At 40.4% G+C, this 19909-nt stretch overlaps 2 protein-coding genes, 1 long non-coding RNA gene and 1 pseudogene across 4 annotated transcripts; 3 read left to right on the top strand and 1 right to left on the bottom strand.

Moving 5' to 3' along the window:
- Positions 1-313: 313 nt before the first annotated feature.
- Positions 314-3536, top strand: LOC111608013. 2 transcript variants are annotated; one of them, XR_002752488.1, is made up of 5 exons: positions 314-767; positions 1164-1235; positions 1631-1702; positions 1990-2061; positions 2818-3536. It is a non-coding gene; the product is annotated as an uncharacterized LOC111608013 (long non-coding RNA). The 2 variants fall into 2 exon arrangements; XR_002752487.1 differs by having other exon boundaries at positions 314-1235.
- A 1772-nt stretch (positions 3537-5308) lies between these two features.
- Positions 5309-7066, top strand: LOC111608009 (annotated as a pseudogene).
- A 1653-nt stretch (positions 7067-8719) lies between these two features.
- On the bottom strand, positions 8720-9905 carry LOC111608016 (serine incorporator 3-like). Its single transcript, XM_023330162.1, has 2 exons — positions 9290-9905; positions 8720-9159 (listed from the first exon to the last, which is right to left on the bottom strand). Exons 1-2 carry the CDS (start codon positions 9481-9483, stop codon positions 9024-9026), a joined length of 330 nt encoding a protein of 109 aa, XP_023185930.1. The 5' UTR covers positions 9484-9905; the 3' UTR covers positions 8720-9023.
- An 806-nt stretch (positions 9906-10711) lies between these two features.
- Positions 10712-16219, top strand: LOC102237507 (cytosolic 10-formyltetrahydrofolate dehydrogenase-like; the record flags this gene model as incomplete). Its single annotated transcript, XM_023330154.1, has 14 exons — positions 10712-10909; positions 10979-11098; positions 11886-12013; positions 12773-12923; positions 13044-13114; positions 13929-14034; positions 14118-14205; positions 14287-14380; positions 14476-14575; positions 14662-14760; positions 15001-15166; positions 15260-15365; positions 15440-15639; positions 15812-16219. Coding segments are annotated over 14 exons (1683 nt in total), but the record flags the coding sequence as incomplete, so codon positions are not given.
- Between the last annotated feature and the right edge of the window lie 3690 nt (positions 16220-19909).

Below are 19909 nucleotides of genomic sequence, written 5' to 3'. Positions count from 1 at the left end.
ATGTAAACATTTTCAGCTTCATCAGTAAAAGTAGTTTTAGTTGGTGGAGGAATATTCTTCCGACATGCAAACATGCAAAATCCTTTCCCTTGCATGGTATAATTATTCTTATTGCTTACTTAATATTTTAGTGTTGATGCTGCCAGAGAGGATGGATCATTGGGGAGGCTGGTAAATGATGAAGAGATGAACCCAAACAGCAAATTGAAAGTTACAAGGGTGGATGGAAGACCTCATCTTTGTTTATTTGCACTCAAAGATATTGGTCCTGGGGAAGAAATCACTTATGTTTATGGTGACTGGCCATGGAGAAGAAAGGTATTGATAAGAGTGAAAATTCTATCACAAGTCATTTTACTAGCATTGAAGACATTTTTGAAGGATATGTCATGTTGTAGTACAGAGTTTCATTATAGTTGAAAACAAGAAGTGATTAGCAGTGCCTAAAAAAACAGATTTTGGAGAAAGACTTAATCAGACCAATATTTCAACTTGGTTCAGTGCTATCCAAAATGCTAGAAACTGTCATATGTAAATTAATTTATTCTAACCTTATATTTATGAACATTTTATAGCAGGAGATATATTTTGCAGTGTCAATACACAAAGGTTCTGGTTAACAATCAGCTGGACAGGTTCATTCAGTAGTAGGTTTAGAAGTACGGACTCATTCAGTGTACATCCCTTCATTTCAGATTTCCAAAGATGAACTGTGTCAGGCTGTTGACGTGGACGCATGCGGATCCTGTTCAACTAACCCTCCAGAGGTAATTTTGGTTTGAAACGACCAACATATTTTCTAAAATAAAGTGATTGAAATGATATTTAGTACTGTTCAAACACACAGGACTTGTGTAATACTTGACATGTAAGCTGCATAAAACGGGAGGACTGAGGTTTGAAATTACAAGTACAGAAGAATTGAAAGTTGCATTTAGAAGCGCCCATACACACAGGTCCTGTGTAATACTCAACATGTAAGGTACCAGAATAAGGAGGACTTAGTTTCGAAATTACAAGTACAAAAGACTGAAAGTTAAATGTAGAAGCGCCCATACACACAGGTCCTGTGTAATACTCAACATGTAATGTGCTGGAATAAGGAGGACTGTTTTCTACATTGGGAACAAACTCATATTCAGTGAGTGTTCTTTACATTTCAGATTTCCAAAGATGAAAGGTGTCAGGCTGGTGACGTGGATGCATGCGGATCCTGTTCAACCAACCCTCCAGAGGTAATTTTGGTGTCCAACAACCAACTTATTTTCTAAAATTAAGTCATTGAAAGGATATTAAGTACTGTTCAAACACACAGGTGTTGTCTAGTATTTGATATGTAAGCTGCATAAAAAGGGAGGACTGAGGTTTGAAATTACAAGTACAAAAGAATGAATGTTACATGTAGAAACGCCCATACACACAGGTCCTGTGTAATACTCATCATGTAAGGTGCCAGAATAAGGAGGACTGAGGTTTGAAATTACAAGTACAGAAGAATGAAAGTGACATGTAGAAACGCCCATACACAGAGGTCCTGTGTAATACTCAACATGTAATGTGGCTGAATAAGGAGGACTGTTTTCTACATTGGGAACAAACTCACATTCAGCAAGTGTTCTTTACATTTCAGATTTCCATAGAAGAACCGTGTCAGGCTGGTCATGTGGATGCGTACAGATCCTGTTCAACCAACCCTCCAGAGGTAATTTTGGTCTCCAACAACCAACTTATTTTCTAAAATTAAGTCATTTAAACAATATTAAGTTCTGTGCAAACCCATAGGTCTTGTGTAATACTTGATATGTAAGTTGCCTAAAAAGGGAGGACAGAGATTTGAAATTACAAGTACATAAGAATAAAAGTTACATGTGAAAACACCCATACACAGAGGTCCTGTGTAATACTCAACATGTAATGTGCTGGAATAGTGAGGACTGTTTTCTACATTGGGAACAAACTCACATTCAGTGAGTGTTCTTTACTTTTCAGATTTCCAAAGATGAGCTGTGTCAGGCTGGTGAGGTAGATGCATGCAGAACCTGTTCAACCAACCCTGCAGAGGTAATTTTGGTCTCCAACGACCAACTTATTTTCTAAAATAAAGTAATTGAAACGATATTAAGTGCTGTTCAAACACATAGGTCTTGTGTAATACTTGATATGTAAGCTGCCTAAAAAGGGAGGACAGAGGTTTGAAATTACAAGTACATAAGAATGAAAGTGATATGTAGAAACGCCCATACACACAGGTCCTGTGTAATACTCAAATGTAAGGTCCCGGAATAAGGAGGACTGTTTTCTACATTGGGAACAAACTCACAATTAGTGAGTGGTCTTTACATTTCAGATGTTCAAAAATGAACTATATCAGGCTGGTGACCTGGATGCATGCAGATCCTGTTTAACCAACCCTCCAGAGGTACTATTGGTCTCCAACGACCAACTTATTTTCTAAAATGAAGTCATTGAAATTATATTAACTACTGTTCAAACGCACAGGTCTTGTGTAATAGTCATCATGTAAGGTGGTGATATCAGGAGGACTGAGTTTTGAAATTGCAAGTACAAAAGAATGAAAGTTACATGTAGAAGTGCACAGACACACAGGTCCTGTGTAATATTCAACATGTAATGTGCAGGAATTAGGACTGTTTTCTACATTGGGAACAGACTTACTGTACATTAAGCGAGTGTTCTTTACTTTTCAGTTGATTAACCCCATAAAGGAGTGTTTTGGACTTCACAGTTTAAGGAACCTACCTACAACAAATAAATGCTCATCCAGACCATTATTTTTTTATATGTTCTTCTTTTCAGCACAAAGTAAACACAGAGATGGTAAGGGGAAAGAACTCAACAGAAAACTAAAACGGAAGGACATAGAGCCCCGCAGAAAATGAACACAAATAAAAATTCTGGTAAGTCACCACACCTACACAAGTCAAGAAACACCAATCTACTTAAGCTCAAAAGCACAACTGAAGCATGGTCAAAAGTAATGATCCACACCACTGAAAGGCAATAGGATGACCATTTTCTTCTTTATGCATAATATTTTGAGCAGACATGATCCAATATGTCATCTGGCTTAAATTACCATGCACATACCATATAAAACTGTACCTTGTATTAAAATGATAAACTTTCACATAGTCAATGTTCAGATGCTAGAAAATCTAATTTAGTGATGAGTAATGGGACTGTTTATACTACTTTCTCTATGCCAATCTTAATCTGAAATACATTCACATAGTTATATTTTTTCAAAGTAGCAAAGCACCACAAAACTGTAATAAGCAAAGTAATTGGAATATATCTTTAAATTTGGTTAATTTTAAGATATTCACCAAATTTAAGATGTTAAATTTGGTTAATCTCTGGTTTAAGGAAATCAGAGATATCAATCAATGGGCCTTTGCTGATGCTGCACCTGTACAGAAATGTATTTTGGTGGAATCAGTGAGATGGTTCTGAGTGGGATCTCTTTCACTGGAAAAAAGACTAGGAACCAGCATGAGAAGGAAGAACAAGTCTTTTGGCTTTGGATGGTTCTTCACCAGCTGCTGAGGCCTGTTTGTCAAACAAATGCAATTTTAGATTATGAAAAATATTTGTTTTTCCAGAATTCAGTCAAATAATCAGTCATACATACCAAGCAACCATACCAAGTGTTAACAGCAGTATAAGCTGTTTGGCATTTGCAGAAATTAATTTTCATCGGTGCAACCTACATGCTCATTTCTGTAGCTTGTCCCACTAATGTAAGTTCTTTATGAATGCTCATTTGAAAAGGGGAATAAACAGGCATTACATAATTTATAACAAAGAAAAATTAACAATTGGAGTTGGTTTTTAATAATGAATTATTTGTCTTTTTTCTAGCATCTCTGGAAAGTGCTAGGAGAGCAAAAAAGCATCCATGGTCTCCCGTAGAGGTTGCTGCGGTCATGAGGCACTTTGGTGAACACATCAAGAAAGGACAACTGGCCACTATGATAGAATGCCAGCAATGCAAAAAGGCTGAGGATCCTGCTCTAGCTAGTTGTGATATCCAAAACATAAGAGATTTTGTGAGAAATCAGGGTGTAACATTGAAAGTACTTTCAATAAATTAATCCAGTATTTCTACTGATACTATGAGTAAGTTCATCTTGTTCACACAATTTGTTTTATCTTTTTGATTTAACAATAGACCTGTAATTCATTTAATTTTGGCATTCACAGATTTTCCTTTATGTTCACAAATAGAATTGTTGCTCTAGTTCTTAGAGCAGAAGGTGCTGTAAATGCAGTCCACTTTCTGCGTAGTTATATTCCATATTTCCATGTTTGGACTTAATACAAATACATTTCATGTTTGTGTATGCCGTGGTCCTGATAAATAAAGTTGGCCCTGACAATTACTGTTGGTGTCATGGGCGGAGCCAAGCACCTCATTATCGTTTGTCCTTTTAATACAGCATTGGGTCAGGTTCTTGTATTTTGAGTTCTGATGTGTGTATCTAAATTTTCAAGTGAGATCTATGTTGTGTAACTCAAACAAGATTTTTGACAACTTAGTAGGTCTTCCTAGCACAAGTGGAAAGGGGTGACTGTTTAGTGTTGCAAAAAACTGGTTTGAAAAAAGTGTCCCTCTAATCCACCAAAACCAGTATGTGTGTGTGTGTGTGTGTGTGTGTGTGTGTGTGTGTGTGTGTAGACTGGCTTTAAACCATGATCTGTTAAATCATATTTTAGTGTTTTCCCTATAGCCTGGTATCAGGCATCTCTTCTTTTAAAAGGTTGATGAAATGTTGTACGTGGTCTCTGCCCAAATAGATAAATAAATAGCGTTACAGTTAGTCGAAACATTAGACAAGCAACAACAACAACAAAACTTCCAAGTAAACATCCATGTAGTTAATCTGCAGTTGATTGATCTTATCAATTGACTAACGATTAATTGATAAGCGGCCATTCTCCTATAAACCCGAGTTTTCTATTGCATCAAGATGGCCGACCGTCTTTTCATAACATGAAAGGCTATGTTTTATATGCTCAATTAAAAAAAACAGAATTTAATTTCTTCTCTCACCTTATTAAACTTAAACATGTGTGAAATATAGCAACACATAAACCTCTTAGGTTGCTGTCTTTCATAAATAAATTTTCTTAAGAAAATTCACTGTCAGTTTTTGTTTGCCCAATTTTGTCCCAATATTTTGAGTTCTATATTCAGATTGAATTAATATTTTTTTAAAATAGTTTTACAAAAACAAAACAAAAGAAACTCTTTTTTTTTAAACAGACTGATGTAATGTACTTGACCATGTTTTATTTTTCCTCATCAGGTATTCCGGCTCCAGCTGTCTACTTCGTGGACTACAAGTACCACTGCATCTTCTTGGAGGAAATCGTTGGCTCCTCGACTCTGCGTGACCACATCAACTCCGTTCAGCGGCGCGACTCCTGCGCAGACCGAGGTCTGCACGAGCTAGCCGAGAGAGTCGGTCGGATCTTAGCCAAAATGCACGACGAGAACGTCATCCACGGCGACCTGACCACCTCCAACATGCTGCTGAGGCACCGGCCAGAGGCCACGGAACCGGAGCTCGTCTTCATCGACTTCGGCCTGAGTTACATTTCGGCTTTGCCCGAGGACAAGGGCGTGGATCTGTTTGTCCTGGAGAAGGCTTTTCTCAGTACTCACCCCGACACAGACGTGCTGTTTGAGAAGCTGCTAAAGAGCTACGCTGCCACTTCCAAGATGTCGGCGTCAGTCATCAAAAAGCTTGACGAGGTACGGCTGAGAGGGAGGAAGAGGTCCATGGTGGGGTGATCATGAGGTGGACGGACGAACACTTACTTTGAGGTTCAGACGAGTGGTCAACGATTGGACAGGGTGAAGTTATTAATCTGTATGATGCTGTGCTATAAATGAAACAAACACACTTGTTAATAAAATGTTGCAAGTTATTAATGCTTCTTTTTATCCGTACTGAATGTTACATTGCAAATTGAGGTTCCCTCTGTTTATTGTTCCATAGAAATTGATAGGATCTGTGTGTTAAGAAAGGTGTGGATAAAAGTTCCCACACCTTTTGATCCAATTACAGTGTATAGATCAGACTCATCCCCAAAGAGCATAAATTTGATTAACATGGAATAGAGGCTGGGTGGTCAACAAGCAGGAGTCTTAAAGTCAAATTCCTGGTTTGCAGAGAGCTTCAACAGCATCGAAAACTATTTGTTCTGTTATTCTTACAGAAGTGTTCAAATTTCCCACAGAAACCACGGAAAACCGTAATGGAATGAGGTTGAGAAACGACGCAGCAGCAGTGATATTATTTTCCATAATTTAATGCAAAACAGGAACTTGTCAGGAATACAGATATCAACACTGAAGGAATTACTGCAGATATGATAAATTATTTGAATATTGTTTTGAGTGTCTGAAGTGTCTGTAGTGTTAAGCACTTTAGATGGTTATTGACTTATTTTAATCATCCAACATGAGCTTTTTATTCTTATTACTCGGTTACATAAAATAACCCTTAACTAACCTCAGTTGAGTCCATTATCCGCTAACGGTAGAAGCCAAAATCTCTGCTAATGTTGATGCTAATAAACAATTAACTTTGCTGTTAAGGTGTTTAAAGTACACGTGGACTTTAAAGAGGGTTTTAAACCAAAGAATTGCTAGCTTCTGCATGTCCATTTTAAGCCAACAACCAGTGAGGGTGATGGGTTTTAGGCTGCCATCTTGGTAGTACAAAATACTATTAGATCTATCACTCCAATAGGTTAATCAATCCAAAAGGTAATTGATTTCTAATTTAGCATTGCACGAAAACCCTTCATTTATTGATTTCAGTCTCATAAAAAAATTATTGAAAATAAAACTGAAAAGTAACTACATGGTAATAACCATGTCATTACATGGTAATAACATTACCATGTAATTTTCCAATGCAGGATCTGAATTACTAATTTTGGTCATTCTGTTAGAGAGATTTCCCATTCTTGTTGCTTTCTTGGGTTTTTTATCCTTGTAAAATAAAGATTAAAAATAACAAATTAAAATGGATTTTTATTGTACAGCACTTTGTGATTTTATATCTGTGAAAGGTGCTTCATAAATAAACTTTACTTATTAATAGTTGCCCTTGGCATTTATTACTAGTTAAACTTTATCATATCTACAGGGATATATAGGATCTTTTGACTGCTTCAAGTCAAATAACTGACAGTCCAACCACTGAAAAGACAAAATTATTGATCAAAGATCACTCGATAATCGGAATATCAAAAACACTTTTTAATGAAGCATTATTCTTGTGTTTTAGGTTAACAAACAATTGTCAAATTATCATTCACAGGCAGTTGACAAAAAATGTATATCACCATCATTTCTATTATTATTATTGATAATAATCATACAAATGATAAATATCACTCCTGTGAGGGTTTCTCCATAAGACCCCATGTCTGTTTACACGGGCATTGGGTACATTAATGAGTCATTTAAATGATGAACCCTGGAAAACCATAAAGCTGTTAATGAAAATATATTTCTCTTCTCAACATGTACACAAACGGTTTTCTCATCTCACAAAACAAAAAATACAGCAGCTGACTGAACATTCCAGACTCTGTTTAGTGGAAATATTAGATTGAGTTATCGTTGTTTCTAGTAGGCTTCAATTTAATGCTTTCGCCTACAACAAAACATTAAATTGTTTTGATTGAATTAAATCTTTTGATTAAAACGATTTAATCAACGCATAGTCTAATTATTAGAGCATTTTAAATTAAATGCAATATTCCACAATTTAACCAAAATTAGTGTAATTAGTGGCGTTTCATGTTAGATCACATTCCCTGCTGGGATGAATAAAGTACTTCTATTCTATTCTTAAAAGTGTGTAGGCCACATACACTCATTTGAAAATGTTTGTAGATCACTATATAAAAAACATGAAAACTAATCAGAAAAATCTTGAGCATAACAGGGTTTCCCCCAGTCTATTATAAGCCTGGCGGGTCACCAGGCTTTACTTGTGCCCCTACCAGGCTAAGTAATGCTTATTTTTTGAAATCTTTTTAAAATGTTTGCATTTTTAAGGCTTTATAGTTGGTGCTCAAGTATTAATCTTCCAACTGAGCATGTTTGAGTCTGAAAATATTGTATGGGATGTGTGTTAATCTCGGGTCATTAAACCTGCTATTTTAACTCTGTGCAGGGTCATAAGACAGGTGGGGAGAGCTCTGTGCGGCCAGTCTCAGGCAGTTTAGGAGTGATAGCTCTGTGGAATGCACCAGGCGGCCGATAAGACTCGTTATCATGTCTGGGATAGAATATTTTGTAAGCTGCATGTTTCTGAACTCAGAAACTGCCATGTGTTTCTGATTTCATAAACTAGTTTGAAAGCAGTCTGGAAGGAAGGGAGCGAGGGAATAGACTCAGTCCCACGGCCTTGAGCAACATCTCAAGGCCGTGAAAGTATCAGGCGTTGCCTACGTGCAGCAGTAGCCCATCACCACGTGTCCAAGTAACATTATCCTTCTGATTATTAGCTGTCAAATCTTGATAAAAATCCTAACTTAATCTGGCTGTAGTTCTCCACTTCCCCTTCTTGACTACAGGAAGCCACTAGGCTCTCATGTTGACTTCTGGGTTATTATTCTCTTGTTAGACTCTATTCTCTCTTAGGTGTATGTTAAGCTCTTCAAAAATACATGTCATATTTCTGGTTTTGTCTTCCCTAAGAGCAGCGTACTTCTTATTTTAAGGTCAAAAACACAAACGATATACAGTATATACTGTATATAAATAAATAAATGCATAGTGCAGAGATACACCCTTTAAATGGTACATAAGGAGAACCCCAAGCTGTATATGACACAACAGATGTTTCCGTGGATTGCTCATCTTTTGGCACACTTAACCTGATCGCCAATTCTCTACAAACAAATCCTGGTCAGACAGATCCGCCGTTCCAGGTCCATCTCCACAAGAAATTATTCTGTCCCTCGTCACAGCATCAGCTGAAGTCTCGGTTGGGGAAAATCATAGGGGCCACAAGGGTCCAAATGTAAAGGGCCAAACACAACCAGCTCGAGGAGACCTTTACCCACACTGTTGGCCACTTGCTTGTTATGGTGTAGTCTGCGTCTGGGCTGTGAAATGGAGAATCACACACAAAGACATAAGTTTTCTAATGAGACATTTCTACAACAGGTGAACAAATTGTCCCCAATGAAAACTTTAAAGTCGAGCTAAATGTTTAAGAGTGCAGGGGTCACTGACCTGTACCAGTTGGTGAGTGTCATCATTATGTAGAGGGAAGCTAAGAAGAGCATGAAGTGGAAGAAGGAGTAGCTGTACTGGACCATGTCTTGCTCGTTGTCCTCCGCCCGCCGGGGCCCCCTGGGGCCCTCCAACATGTCGCTGCCGCTGCTGCCGGACCCCTGAATGAGGACAGTCGACTGCTTGGAGGCCATGGTCAACTTGTTCACCTGATTCGTGTTGGAGGAGCGTATGCTGCGGACAAGAGATATCGGTGACGATCGGTATATATCGTATATATACGAAATATTTCACATGACCACGATTATTTGTAACATAACGGCACGACGACGTATTATGTTCCAGTTTTCTCGTAGACTGTTCGCGTTGTTTGGCGTCAAACTGCCACACGGCCAAATAAGGTGCTTAAGGTGCGTGGACACAATAAATTATGATAACAGTGAAACTGGAATTATTATTTTTTTATTTCCTCTATTTAACCCATTGAGAGCTGGATCTCATTTTCAAAAGGGACCTGGGCAGAAATATGCAACACACGACAACCTGGTCACACCAAAGCAAAAGTTTAAAACAAACTACGAAACAGTTTAAAAGCAACAACATTGATTGATACACATTCTTAATAGCAATTTGTTTGCTGCAGAGATGAGATATTTTCATGTTTTCCTTAAAAAAACAACAACCTAAAGTAACCTCAACAGGCCTAACCTAACTAAACAGGCCAGGACAGAAAACAGCTATATAATATATATAACTTCATCAGTTTCTATAACCTCTGTGTCTAATGTTTTTATGTTTACAGTCATTTGAGTCCAAAACAGGCCAATCAAAATCTTCATGTAAGTATGGAAAATGAGAAGTGAGTCTGGACAGATGTTTGATTTTCTAGACTGTTCTTTATTTCACATTTCAAGGGATAAAATGAATCATTTCTGGATAGCAAATGTTTTGTTTGTTTTACTTCGATTTAGATTTCCTTCACCTTATTATTTGTCACAAAGTTTTTAGGCGATCTGTCCAGTCCGCCCAGTTTCATAAATTGTACTGAGTGAAGTTTACAAAACTAAACTTCCTACATTGACAAACCAGGAAGTCAGATTTCATCCAGACTTACTCAGGACACAATATGCTTTTTATTTCACAGTTAAGCTGATTTTCCCCAATCTGGACAAGTACAGCTTTCTACCCTTAATAGGAAGATTAACTCTTTCATTGTCATTTGCAAAATTGAACGAATGAAGCTTGAGCGTCACAACAGTATGTTAATTGTAAAATACAAAAATCTACTAGCATCTTTTTCTTTCGTTGAAGAAGCTTTGATATGGATATCCTATTGTTATTGGCCAAATCCTAAAATAATAATAATAATAAAAAACCTTCTAGTTAACATTCTAGAAGTCTTTGTTAACATTAATTCTTTAAAGGAAGCTTTATATATATATTTTTATACAAGTCTCTCTCTTAACCTCCAGGCTTGTTGAGGAAGTGAAGCTTCGCGCCAGCACCTGCCAGCTGCAGAACGAGGACGTCTACATGAACACCACCTTCCAGGATTTCATCCAGATGTGTGTCAGGAAACTACGAGGGGAGGACGGGGAGGAAGAGCTCGTGGTTGACTATGTACGCGGTCGGTACCCCACCAGGAAACAATGTCTGACAGCATTAGTCATTAACGGTTTGCCTTCCCAGGTGGAAAAGAACATCAACAACATGACGGTAAAGATCCCCCATCAGCTGTTTATCAACGGAGAGTTTGTGGATGCAGATGGCGGAAAGACCTACAAGACCATCAACCCCACTGATGGCACGGTAAGAGATGAACAGCATGACATCTTCCTCTTTAAAGAGAGATTCTAACCGAGCAGAGCCGGTCTGGCTGATTTCTTTCATTGGTTGTGTTACCTGTACTGGCAATTAAATGTTGCCCTTTGGGAAATTCAACTCATATCATCCAAGTATCTTCAAAGACAAGTAGCAGTACTTGTACAGCTCTTAACTTAGACTTAGACTGACTTTATTATCATTTTGCATGCACAGGGTGTATACAGAACGAAATTTCGTTGCATACAGCTCAGAACAATGTTTTGAGGTTCCAATGTTATGAGGTTACTCCGGAGTATAAATATAAATATAAAATTAAGTCAGAGGACCACAAAGCTCTTTACGCTGCACGCAGTCATCCACATGTTCACACACTGATAGCATTCAGCTACACCGTAGCCACAACTGCCCTTCCTGAGCAACCACGACTTTCATGCCATGCTAACAGCTCAATAATGGGCAGCAGAAATGCCCAATATTGGGGTCGTAGTTCAGGTACTAGTTCAGTTTTTGAGACACTAATCAGCTGCTCCCACTTGTAACCAAAAATAACAATACCTTGTTACCATGGCTACACATCGTAGCAACTGTCTGAAAGTAAGAGTAAACATTCCTCCAACTGCACAGCATCCGGACCTGGAAGAGACAACAGTCCAGTCGTCTCAACCAAAAAATATGACCAAAAGTCTAAAAATCAGAACTAACTCAATGGGTCTACTCCCGACGCGCCGCCACCAGGAGACGAGCAAATCTAGACAAGTGATGTGTCTTACAGGCCATCTGTGAAGTGTCTCTGGCCCAGATCAGTGATGTGGACAAAGCAGTCGCTGCTGCTAAGGAGGCGTTCGAATCGGGGGAGTGGGGCAAGATGAACCCAAGGGACAGAGGAAGACTCATCTACAAGTAAGTAGTGCTGGATGATGCTTGGTATCTAAGGTATGCTACATTTTACATTTAGCATTTAATGTATCTGGCTTGTAGCTTGGTTTCTACTTAATTCTAAACTTTAGTGTAAAGAATAACTCAGAACAATGCCTTATAATGACAAAGTAATATTTATAAGGCATGTTTTTTTTGTGACCGTTGGACGATGTTAGATAAACCAGTTCCGTCCATCTATCGTGCTAAGCCTGTCTGTAGAAGGAGTGCATAGGTCCAAGATGAAAACACAGATATCCTTCACTCAAAAATCAGAATAAATTCAAAGACCTCAATAAATAACAATACATAGATTTTTTTGCCAATAGTGGCCTTTATTGAACACTAAATGGGCAGGAAACAGGATGGAGACAGGTGGAAGACATGCGGTAAAACCCAGAACAGCCACGTTGAGGCTGAAAGTGTCCAAAGTTTGTCCAAAAACACGATGCAAACGTTGAGCTCACTCCCAAACTGAGCGCCGTTAAATAAGGATCTGCGTTACCTTCCCAGTCTCCACCATCATTCAGCATCATTCATTTCAAAGTTGTCAAATATGCGACTTTTAGTCATCAACATATGTATTTGAACTCGTTCATCCATAACACTGGTGACATATTGTATGCAGGTGAAGCTGACAGACTTTAGACATTGTCAGACTGCTCTGCTTGCTGACTGATTTACAGTATCAAACATAATTCCTGGCATTCTAGACTCTGCTTTTTCCTCCAACTCCTCCCACAGACTGGCGGACCTGATGGAGGAACACCAGGATGAGTTAGCTACTATTGAAGCTATGGACTCTGGAGCCGTTTACACTTTGGCCCTCAAGACTCATGTGGGCATGTCCATCCAGACGTTCCGTTATTTTGCTGGCTGGTGTGACAAGATCCAGGTAAGACAGCTGACTTTATAAGAATCAGCCAAATCCCATCTTCAGATACAAAAATCTTTGCACATCTGTAACTAAAACTTCTAATTTCCCCTTTTTAAAAATAATGTAACTTTCTTCCAGGGCAGCACCATTCCCATCAACCAGGCCAGACCCAATCGTAATCTGACTTTCACCAAGAAGGAGCCAATTGGGTGAGGATTTTTTTTTTTCAAATATTTTTTCATTTCTTAACACAATGCCTTATTTACCACTTACTTTTACAATCATATAAACACTAAGAATAACTTCAAGATGCTGAACTTATTCAAGTTGCATGAAAGATGTTCAGAGGTTCAAAACCCCCCAGAACTGTTTCTGGCTTGCTGTGGTACCTGGATGTTCACAGCTGTGACGATTATACACTTTATACCATCAACATTTTTAAAAAGATAAGACCTGCTTACATGGAGTCAGCCATCAGTGAAACCGTAACATATCAATTCCCGTCCAGCCATTTGTTTACAACCCTTCGGGTGACCAGAATCTCTGACACCAGCACTTTTTGAAACCAGGTCTCAGAGTGGAACTTCTTGTAGAACTGCTGAGCTCAAATTGTGGCAGTGGCAGCTAATTATGGCTCGTCCAGTGGCACCGGAAGCTGCCACAGCTTAGTACTGTCAGCTTCTGGCAGCTGCCTCTGCTGCTGTTTTGGGAAAGCCATTGCCTGTGTTCTGGGCAATGTGTTTGTTATATTACCTGTTTGTAGATAACTATTTTCAAAATGATTATGTTTTTGGTTATTAAACCGTGTAAGACCCGGAATATAGCCACCACCGAAGCAGTGTCACCTATGCCACTTTCTACCAAGTAAATTCAGTCAAAATATTGCAGAAATAAACTAGTCTGAGAGACACACAGCAAACATGGCCTTCAATGAGACATCAGTACATCTGGAGATCTCCAGTCTGTGTGCTGTGTGATGGTTACAGTCAGTCAGCCCAGATAAGCTCCCCTTGCTCTCGTCAGAGTGTGTGCCATTGTGATTCCGTGGAACTATCCGCTGATGATGCTGGCGTGGAAGACCGCAGCCTGCCTGGCAGCAGGAAACACCGTCGTCCTCAAACCAGCTCAGGTAGGATCCACGTTTTACACTCCGGACCAAGAGAGAGGGAAACCCTGAAGGTGTTTCAGACTTTCGCATCCTCTTGATTCCAGGTCACTCCGCTTACAGCGCTCAAGTTTGCTGAACTGGCAGCAAGAGCGGGACTGCCCAAAGGGGTGGTTAACATTCTGCCTGGTTCAGGTACACTCACGTATCTCAGACTTGTTCCATTCCCGAAAGGAAAGACGGAGACGCTTTCTGAAACTTCCGTCTTCCTTTTAGGCGCTCTGGTGGGCCAGCGTTTGTCTGACCATCCTGACGTGCGAAAGCTGGGCTTCACGGGTTCTACAGAAATCGGCAAGCACATCATGAAGAGGTGAGAAGCCGCCCTCACACAACACTCTGAAATTTAAAACCCAGAAATAAACATAACTGCTCTCATCGTGTGTGTGCGCTTTGCTTCACCCCAAGCTGTGCAGTCAGTAATGTCAAGAAGGTTTCCTTGGAGCTCGGAGGAAAATCCCCTCTCATCATCTTCGGTGACTGTGACATGGACAAGGCTGTGCGCCTGGTCGGTCCCTTCGGAGGACTGTTCATCAGTCGGTGCTTGTGTTTACGTTTGGCAGCACTAACACCCGGCTGTTGTTTGCGTTACAGGGCATGAGCTCCGTGTTCTTCAACAAAGGAGAGAACTGCATCGCAGCTGGCCGGCTGTTTGTGGAGGAGACCATCCATGACCAGTTTTTGACAAAAGTGGTACGTTTCACCCCGGACTGGTTACTATCTATCACTGGCCAGCATGGAGACACACAGCAGACATCCACAGAGACCAGAGTAATAATACTGATTACTCTGGTTGTGCCTCAACAAGCTAACCAATCACAGTCATGTAAACTTGTTTACTAATCATTCACTCCTTTGCTACTGAGCCTTTGCTACATTTGAACAGTCCTGATTTGAGCTTTGAAAGACGATCCTGTTTATCTTTTTTTCCAGGTAGAGGAGGTTAAGAAGATGAAGATTGGCGATCCGTTGAACCGCTCCACAGACCACGGCCCTCAGAATCACAAAGCCCACCTGGACAAACTCTTGGAGTTCTGTCAGATGGGAATAAAGGAGGGAGCCACCCTCGTCTACGGAGGAAAGCAGGTCCAGAGACCCGGTGAGGCAGCAGGAGGAGCGGGAATGGCGACTGAGTCCTGTTTGCTCTTCATCCAGCTCTTAAATTTGCGCTTTTGTTTTCCTGCGGTTCCAGGTTTTTTCTTTGAGCCCACGGTGTTTACTGATGTGCAGGACCACATGTACATCGCTAAGGAAGAGTCATTCGGTCCCATCATGATCGTTTCCAAGTTCAAGACCGGGTAAGCTGAAATCCAAAGCTGCGTTGTGCATGTGAATGGTTTGGTTTGATGCGCTTCCTCCCAACGTCCTCCAGAGAGGTGGACGACGTCCTGAGGAGAGCCAATGCTACGGAGTACGGACTGGCTTCAGGAGTTTTCACCCGGGACATCAGCAAAGCTCTGTATGTGAGCGAGAGGCTCAACGCCGGCACTGTCTTCATCAACACCTACAACAAAACAGATGTGGCCACGCCCTTTGGAGGCTTTAAGCAGTCCGGATTTGGCAAAGACCTGGGTGAGGGATTACGGCGTCACTCAGAACTCAAACTGGGTTCGGATGTAATAAAACTTGAGCCGACACGAACTGATATGCAGTGAAAGAGTAGGAATGGTTAAGTGGGTGTGAAAGGGAAGTAGTCAAAATAATGACTGAAGAGTGTGTTTGCTGTCTGCGTCTCTGTCAACAGGTCAAGAGGCCCTGAATGAATACCTGAAGACAAAAGCAGTGACCATCGAGTATTAAGCTCCCTTCCAGCAGAGGGCAGCATCTCCGGAAGACTTCTCAGTGGCTGGATGCAGACGTAATGATACTGACTACTCTGGTTGTGCCTCAACAAGCTAACCAAATCATGTAAATGTATCTAATCATTCACTCCTTTGCAACTGAGCCTTTGCGTAAACTACAAGAACTTTGATCCTGATCTGTCTGGAGAAACTCTGCAATCACTGTGAATTCACTCTGGAGATGGAAGAATAAGGATCTTCCAAAAAAAAATATCTTCTTTTATTATGTTGTTGTTAAAATGAGACCAGAACCATTATGAATGTAACATTCCCAACAAACCTTGAACACAAATAAAAGCTGTTAAACAGCCCTCTGTCGAGGCTTTCTTTTTTTCTGGATTACAGTCACTTTCTCACTGTAGTCCACAGTTTATGTACTGGATCTAAATATTTGCCTCCAGAACCAAATACTTCCAATTCCACCGAATGTTAAATACTAAATACCAAATGTGGCATTTGGTGAAGTTTAATCAAATTTAACTCATTACGCTTATAAATGTGGTGCCAGTTCACAAGAAAGGTTGTTTCAAATGCCCAGTTTAATATAGAAATACAGTCAGTTAGACCCAGTTGCACATAGCAACCTCCAGCAGAACCAGAACCCGGTCCAGTGTCAGCCTTCCTGCTCCCAGTGAAGATGGCCACATTCCTCTCTGCTGCTTGGTGAATGCACTTGGCTGGTGAGGCAAGTTTCATCTAAAAAAGAAGACAAATAAAATTAAAGGCAAATAAATTTGTCAAAACTAAAGACTGTTTACAGTAAAAAGAGAATAAAACTGGAAGAGTAATAGTTAACCAGTAAAAAACTCCTCCCAATCCCTTATCTGAGCATTGTGACATGGAGGCCTGAAACCAGAGCCTTCATGAGGAAACATGATCATGAGAAAAGATAAATTAAAGCAATAATTATGTTGTAAATGTAAACGGTTTCGAAACAGTGGAACACTTTGATTTTGTGTAATCTTGCTGTCTCTTTGTATTAGTGATATATTAGGATAATAATTGATGATGGATGATATAATAATAATAGAATAATAATAATATTTCAGGACTTGCCTTTAGATCAAATCATGATGAATTACTATGTTTTTTTTATTATTATTTTTCTTGTATTAGTCAGACTTGCTCCAAGTCCCCACAGGGCTTTTGGGAAGAGTAAGTAAGACAAACCAGAACTAACAGATGTAGGTCTCTGTTGTGCTGCGGTTGCACCTCAGCAGAACCACAGGCTGACTGCCTCCACACCACGGCGCATTGATGCAGTGTTTCATCCAAAAGGAGCCCTGACCAAGTACTGAGTGCTGCACAGAACGTTTCTGTAAGAAAATCTGGTTTTATTAGCCTGATGCAACATTTCAATGTTTTGAAAAACTCCCATTTGGGGATTTCGTCAACTTGACACCAGAAATTAAATTAAGAAAAGTAAACACTTGAGATGCATTTCTCTGTGTGGAACGAGTTTACAGGAGTTTTACTATCCGAACAGAATTCCAGAAACTGCACCTGTTGATGGTGAAAAGAAAATGTAGACACTTTTTCTATTCTGTGACGTTTTTCTCTGTCTCCGAAGCGTGTTGATGTCCGACTGCTGTAGAGGTATGACTGTCCCATGTAAACCATTGGTTTGTGTTAATGATTGGTCAAATACAAGCACAGCAAAAACATTCCAAACAGTTTAAATTAAACACACGCACTCTCATGAGTCCCGGTTTGATATTTTCCAGAAAATGAAAAACACACATTCTTTGAAAATGCATTTATGGCAGCCTAAGACAAAACGGTGGTTCTCCCTGCGTGGGACATGTATCTGTATGTACCGATCATATTTTTGGTCCAGTTTAAACGGGACTTTATTCATCTAGACCTCTGAAGTTGGGTCCCGTGTATGGAGGTAGGGCTGTCTGGTGGCTGAGCAGTTTGCCCATGACGGCGAGCTCTGCGTCCCTCTTCTCCACCTCATCCACAGGAGTCCAGGACATGTCAGGCTGAAGCTTGAATGCGCCAAGAAACGGATGAGGGCAGCTTGGTCCCCACTCCTTCAAAGGAAATTGGAAAACAGGTAAGCCAGATAGAGATAAAACAAGATGACTCTGTATAAAAAAAAAACAGTCTCATGCTAACCTAATAAAAATTCGGCTGCCAACTGGACGTGAGATTTTTGTCCACTGGACAAATTTTACTCCAGGGTTGTCGCTCTGAGTGATGTATTTTATCCCACTTATTCCTGCACAATGTCTCTTATGCATTTACTAATTCGCGTCTGTAACTTAGCAACAACTGAACCGATGACTTCACATCCTTTGTCGGCAACAGCTGGGGGTGAAATGTAAGCGGCTGCTAAAACACTGAACTCTCCTGGTAAATAACGAGGACAAAAACTCTCTGCCAAGAGTTTAAATTTTGAACTGCAACTGTTGCGACATCACACACACACACACACACACACACACACACACACACACACACACACACACACACACACACACACACACACACACACACACACACACGCACACACACACACACACACACACACACACACAGAACTGCTGAGTCATGTTAGGTATTCATATGAGCTCCCTACAGAGACTCCCCCTCCGGGTGTGTTAGATAATGCATAAAATGAATGAAGGTGACAGAACTCGAAGTTCACGTTTCATGGAACCAACCTTAGGGGAGATGATGGAGAAGTATTTCTGTCCAGACGGCCGCTGGTACAAGTAGTACATGTTGCCTGGCTTTTTCACAATATTACAGGCAGCATGGTGGAGGTCAGCGTCTCTCTTTGCTTCTTCTAAAACCTGCGGTCGTCAAACGGCGATCAATGCCACGCGCCATCCGACGGGTGAACGTGACCCGTCTGAACCTAAACACAACCGTTTTGTGAATCGACGGTCATACCTTTTTGGCCTGCTCCTGCAGGTACCTGATCTGGTCAGCGATTACTGTCAGTTTGTTGCAAGCGTTGGCTTTGACAAAGTCGTCCCCCTGAGAAACATCCACGTCACTTCAGGAGGGAAAACGCTCTTGTGAGCTAGACAACTTGACAAAACATGCCTCACCTTCTGCACTTGCTCGGCAAGAGCGACCAGGTCCATGGGGTCCCCAACAGAGTGGGCAAGTGCATTGTGACATGCACTTGCCCACTCTGTTGGGGACCCCATGGACCCCCAACAGAGTGGGGGTCCATGGGGTCCCCCACTCTGTTGGTCTGATAGGAGCTGACCAGTTCCATCCCACTGGGGGCCGTGCTGGTCTCAACCAGGTTCACTACAACACTGTCTCATTATAATGAGATAGTAACTCATTATTTTGAGATACTATATCATAATGAGATCATTTATTTTTAACAGAGTGACGGAAACGGGCTTCCATAGAAATTAAGAAAATTTCAATACAAAATTTTCAATCATAAAATTTTTATTTTCTTACAATAAAGCTCCAGGAAGCAGCTGGATTTGGTCAGCTGGTGTTTAGCTGCGTCGAACAGGACCCGACGCAAAGGGGGCGATACTGACGTAAAGCTTTCAGGGTTAGAGGCACATCTACGTCTTCATTTCTATGTCCACAGTGTCGTCACTGCACGATCCGTGCTGGTCAGATCTGAAAATGATCTGAAAATGATCTGAAAATGATCTGACCATCATTTTCAGATCATTTGAGTAAAACGTTACTCAAGGCTGAGAGTCAGATGGCTGATTTTACACACTATTAAAACTATGTCACATAAATGTTTACACTACAGGGCAGTTTCTCCTGTCTGAGTCTGTAAGGACAGGATGAGATGTGGGTTAAAGAAAGAAGAAAAACCAAACATTGCTTCTTTTTCTCCATCTAATAGCTTGAGAATGTTTTCTCTCTCCTTCAGAGCTTTCCAGGCCTGATCCTTCTCCTTCTCGGGCCGAGAAATGGAAGACAACTCATATAACTCATACACAACTAAAACAACTCATATAATCATGTCAAGGTTGTAACATTCAGTTTAATCGGCAGCTGTTGTT

Source organism: Xiphophorus maculatus, unplaced genomic scaffold (assembly GCF_002775205.1).
Source record: "Xiphophorus maculatus strain JP 163 A unplaced genomic scaffold, X_maculatus-5.0-male Unplaced_Scaffold_BN236, whole genome shotgun sequence".
NCBI lineage: Eukaryota > Metazoa > Chordata > Actinopteri > Cyprinodontiformes > Poeciliidae > Xiphophorus > Xiphophorus maculatus.
This window is presented reverse-complemented; position numbering and strand designations above follow the sequence as displayed.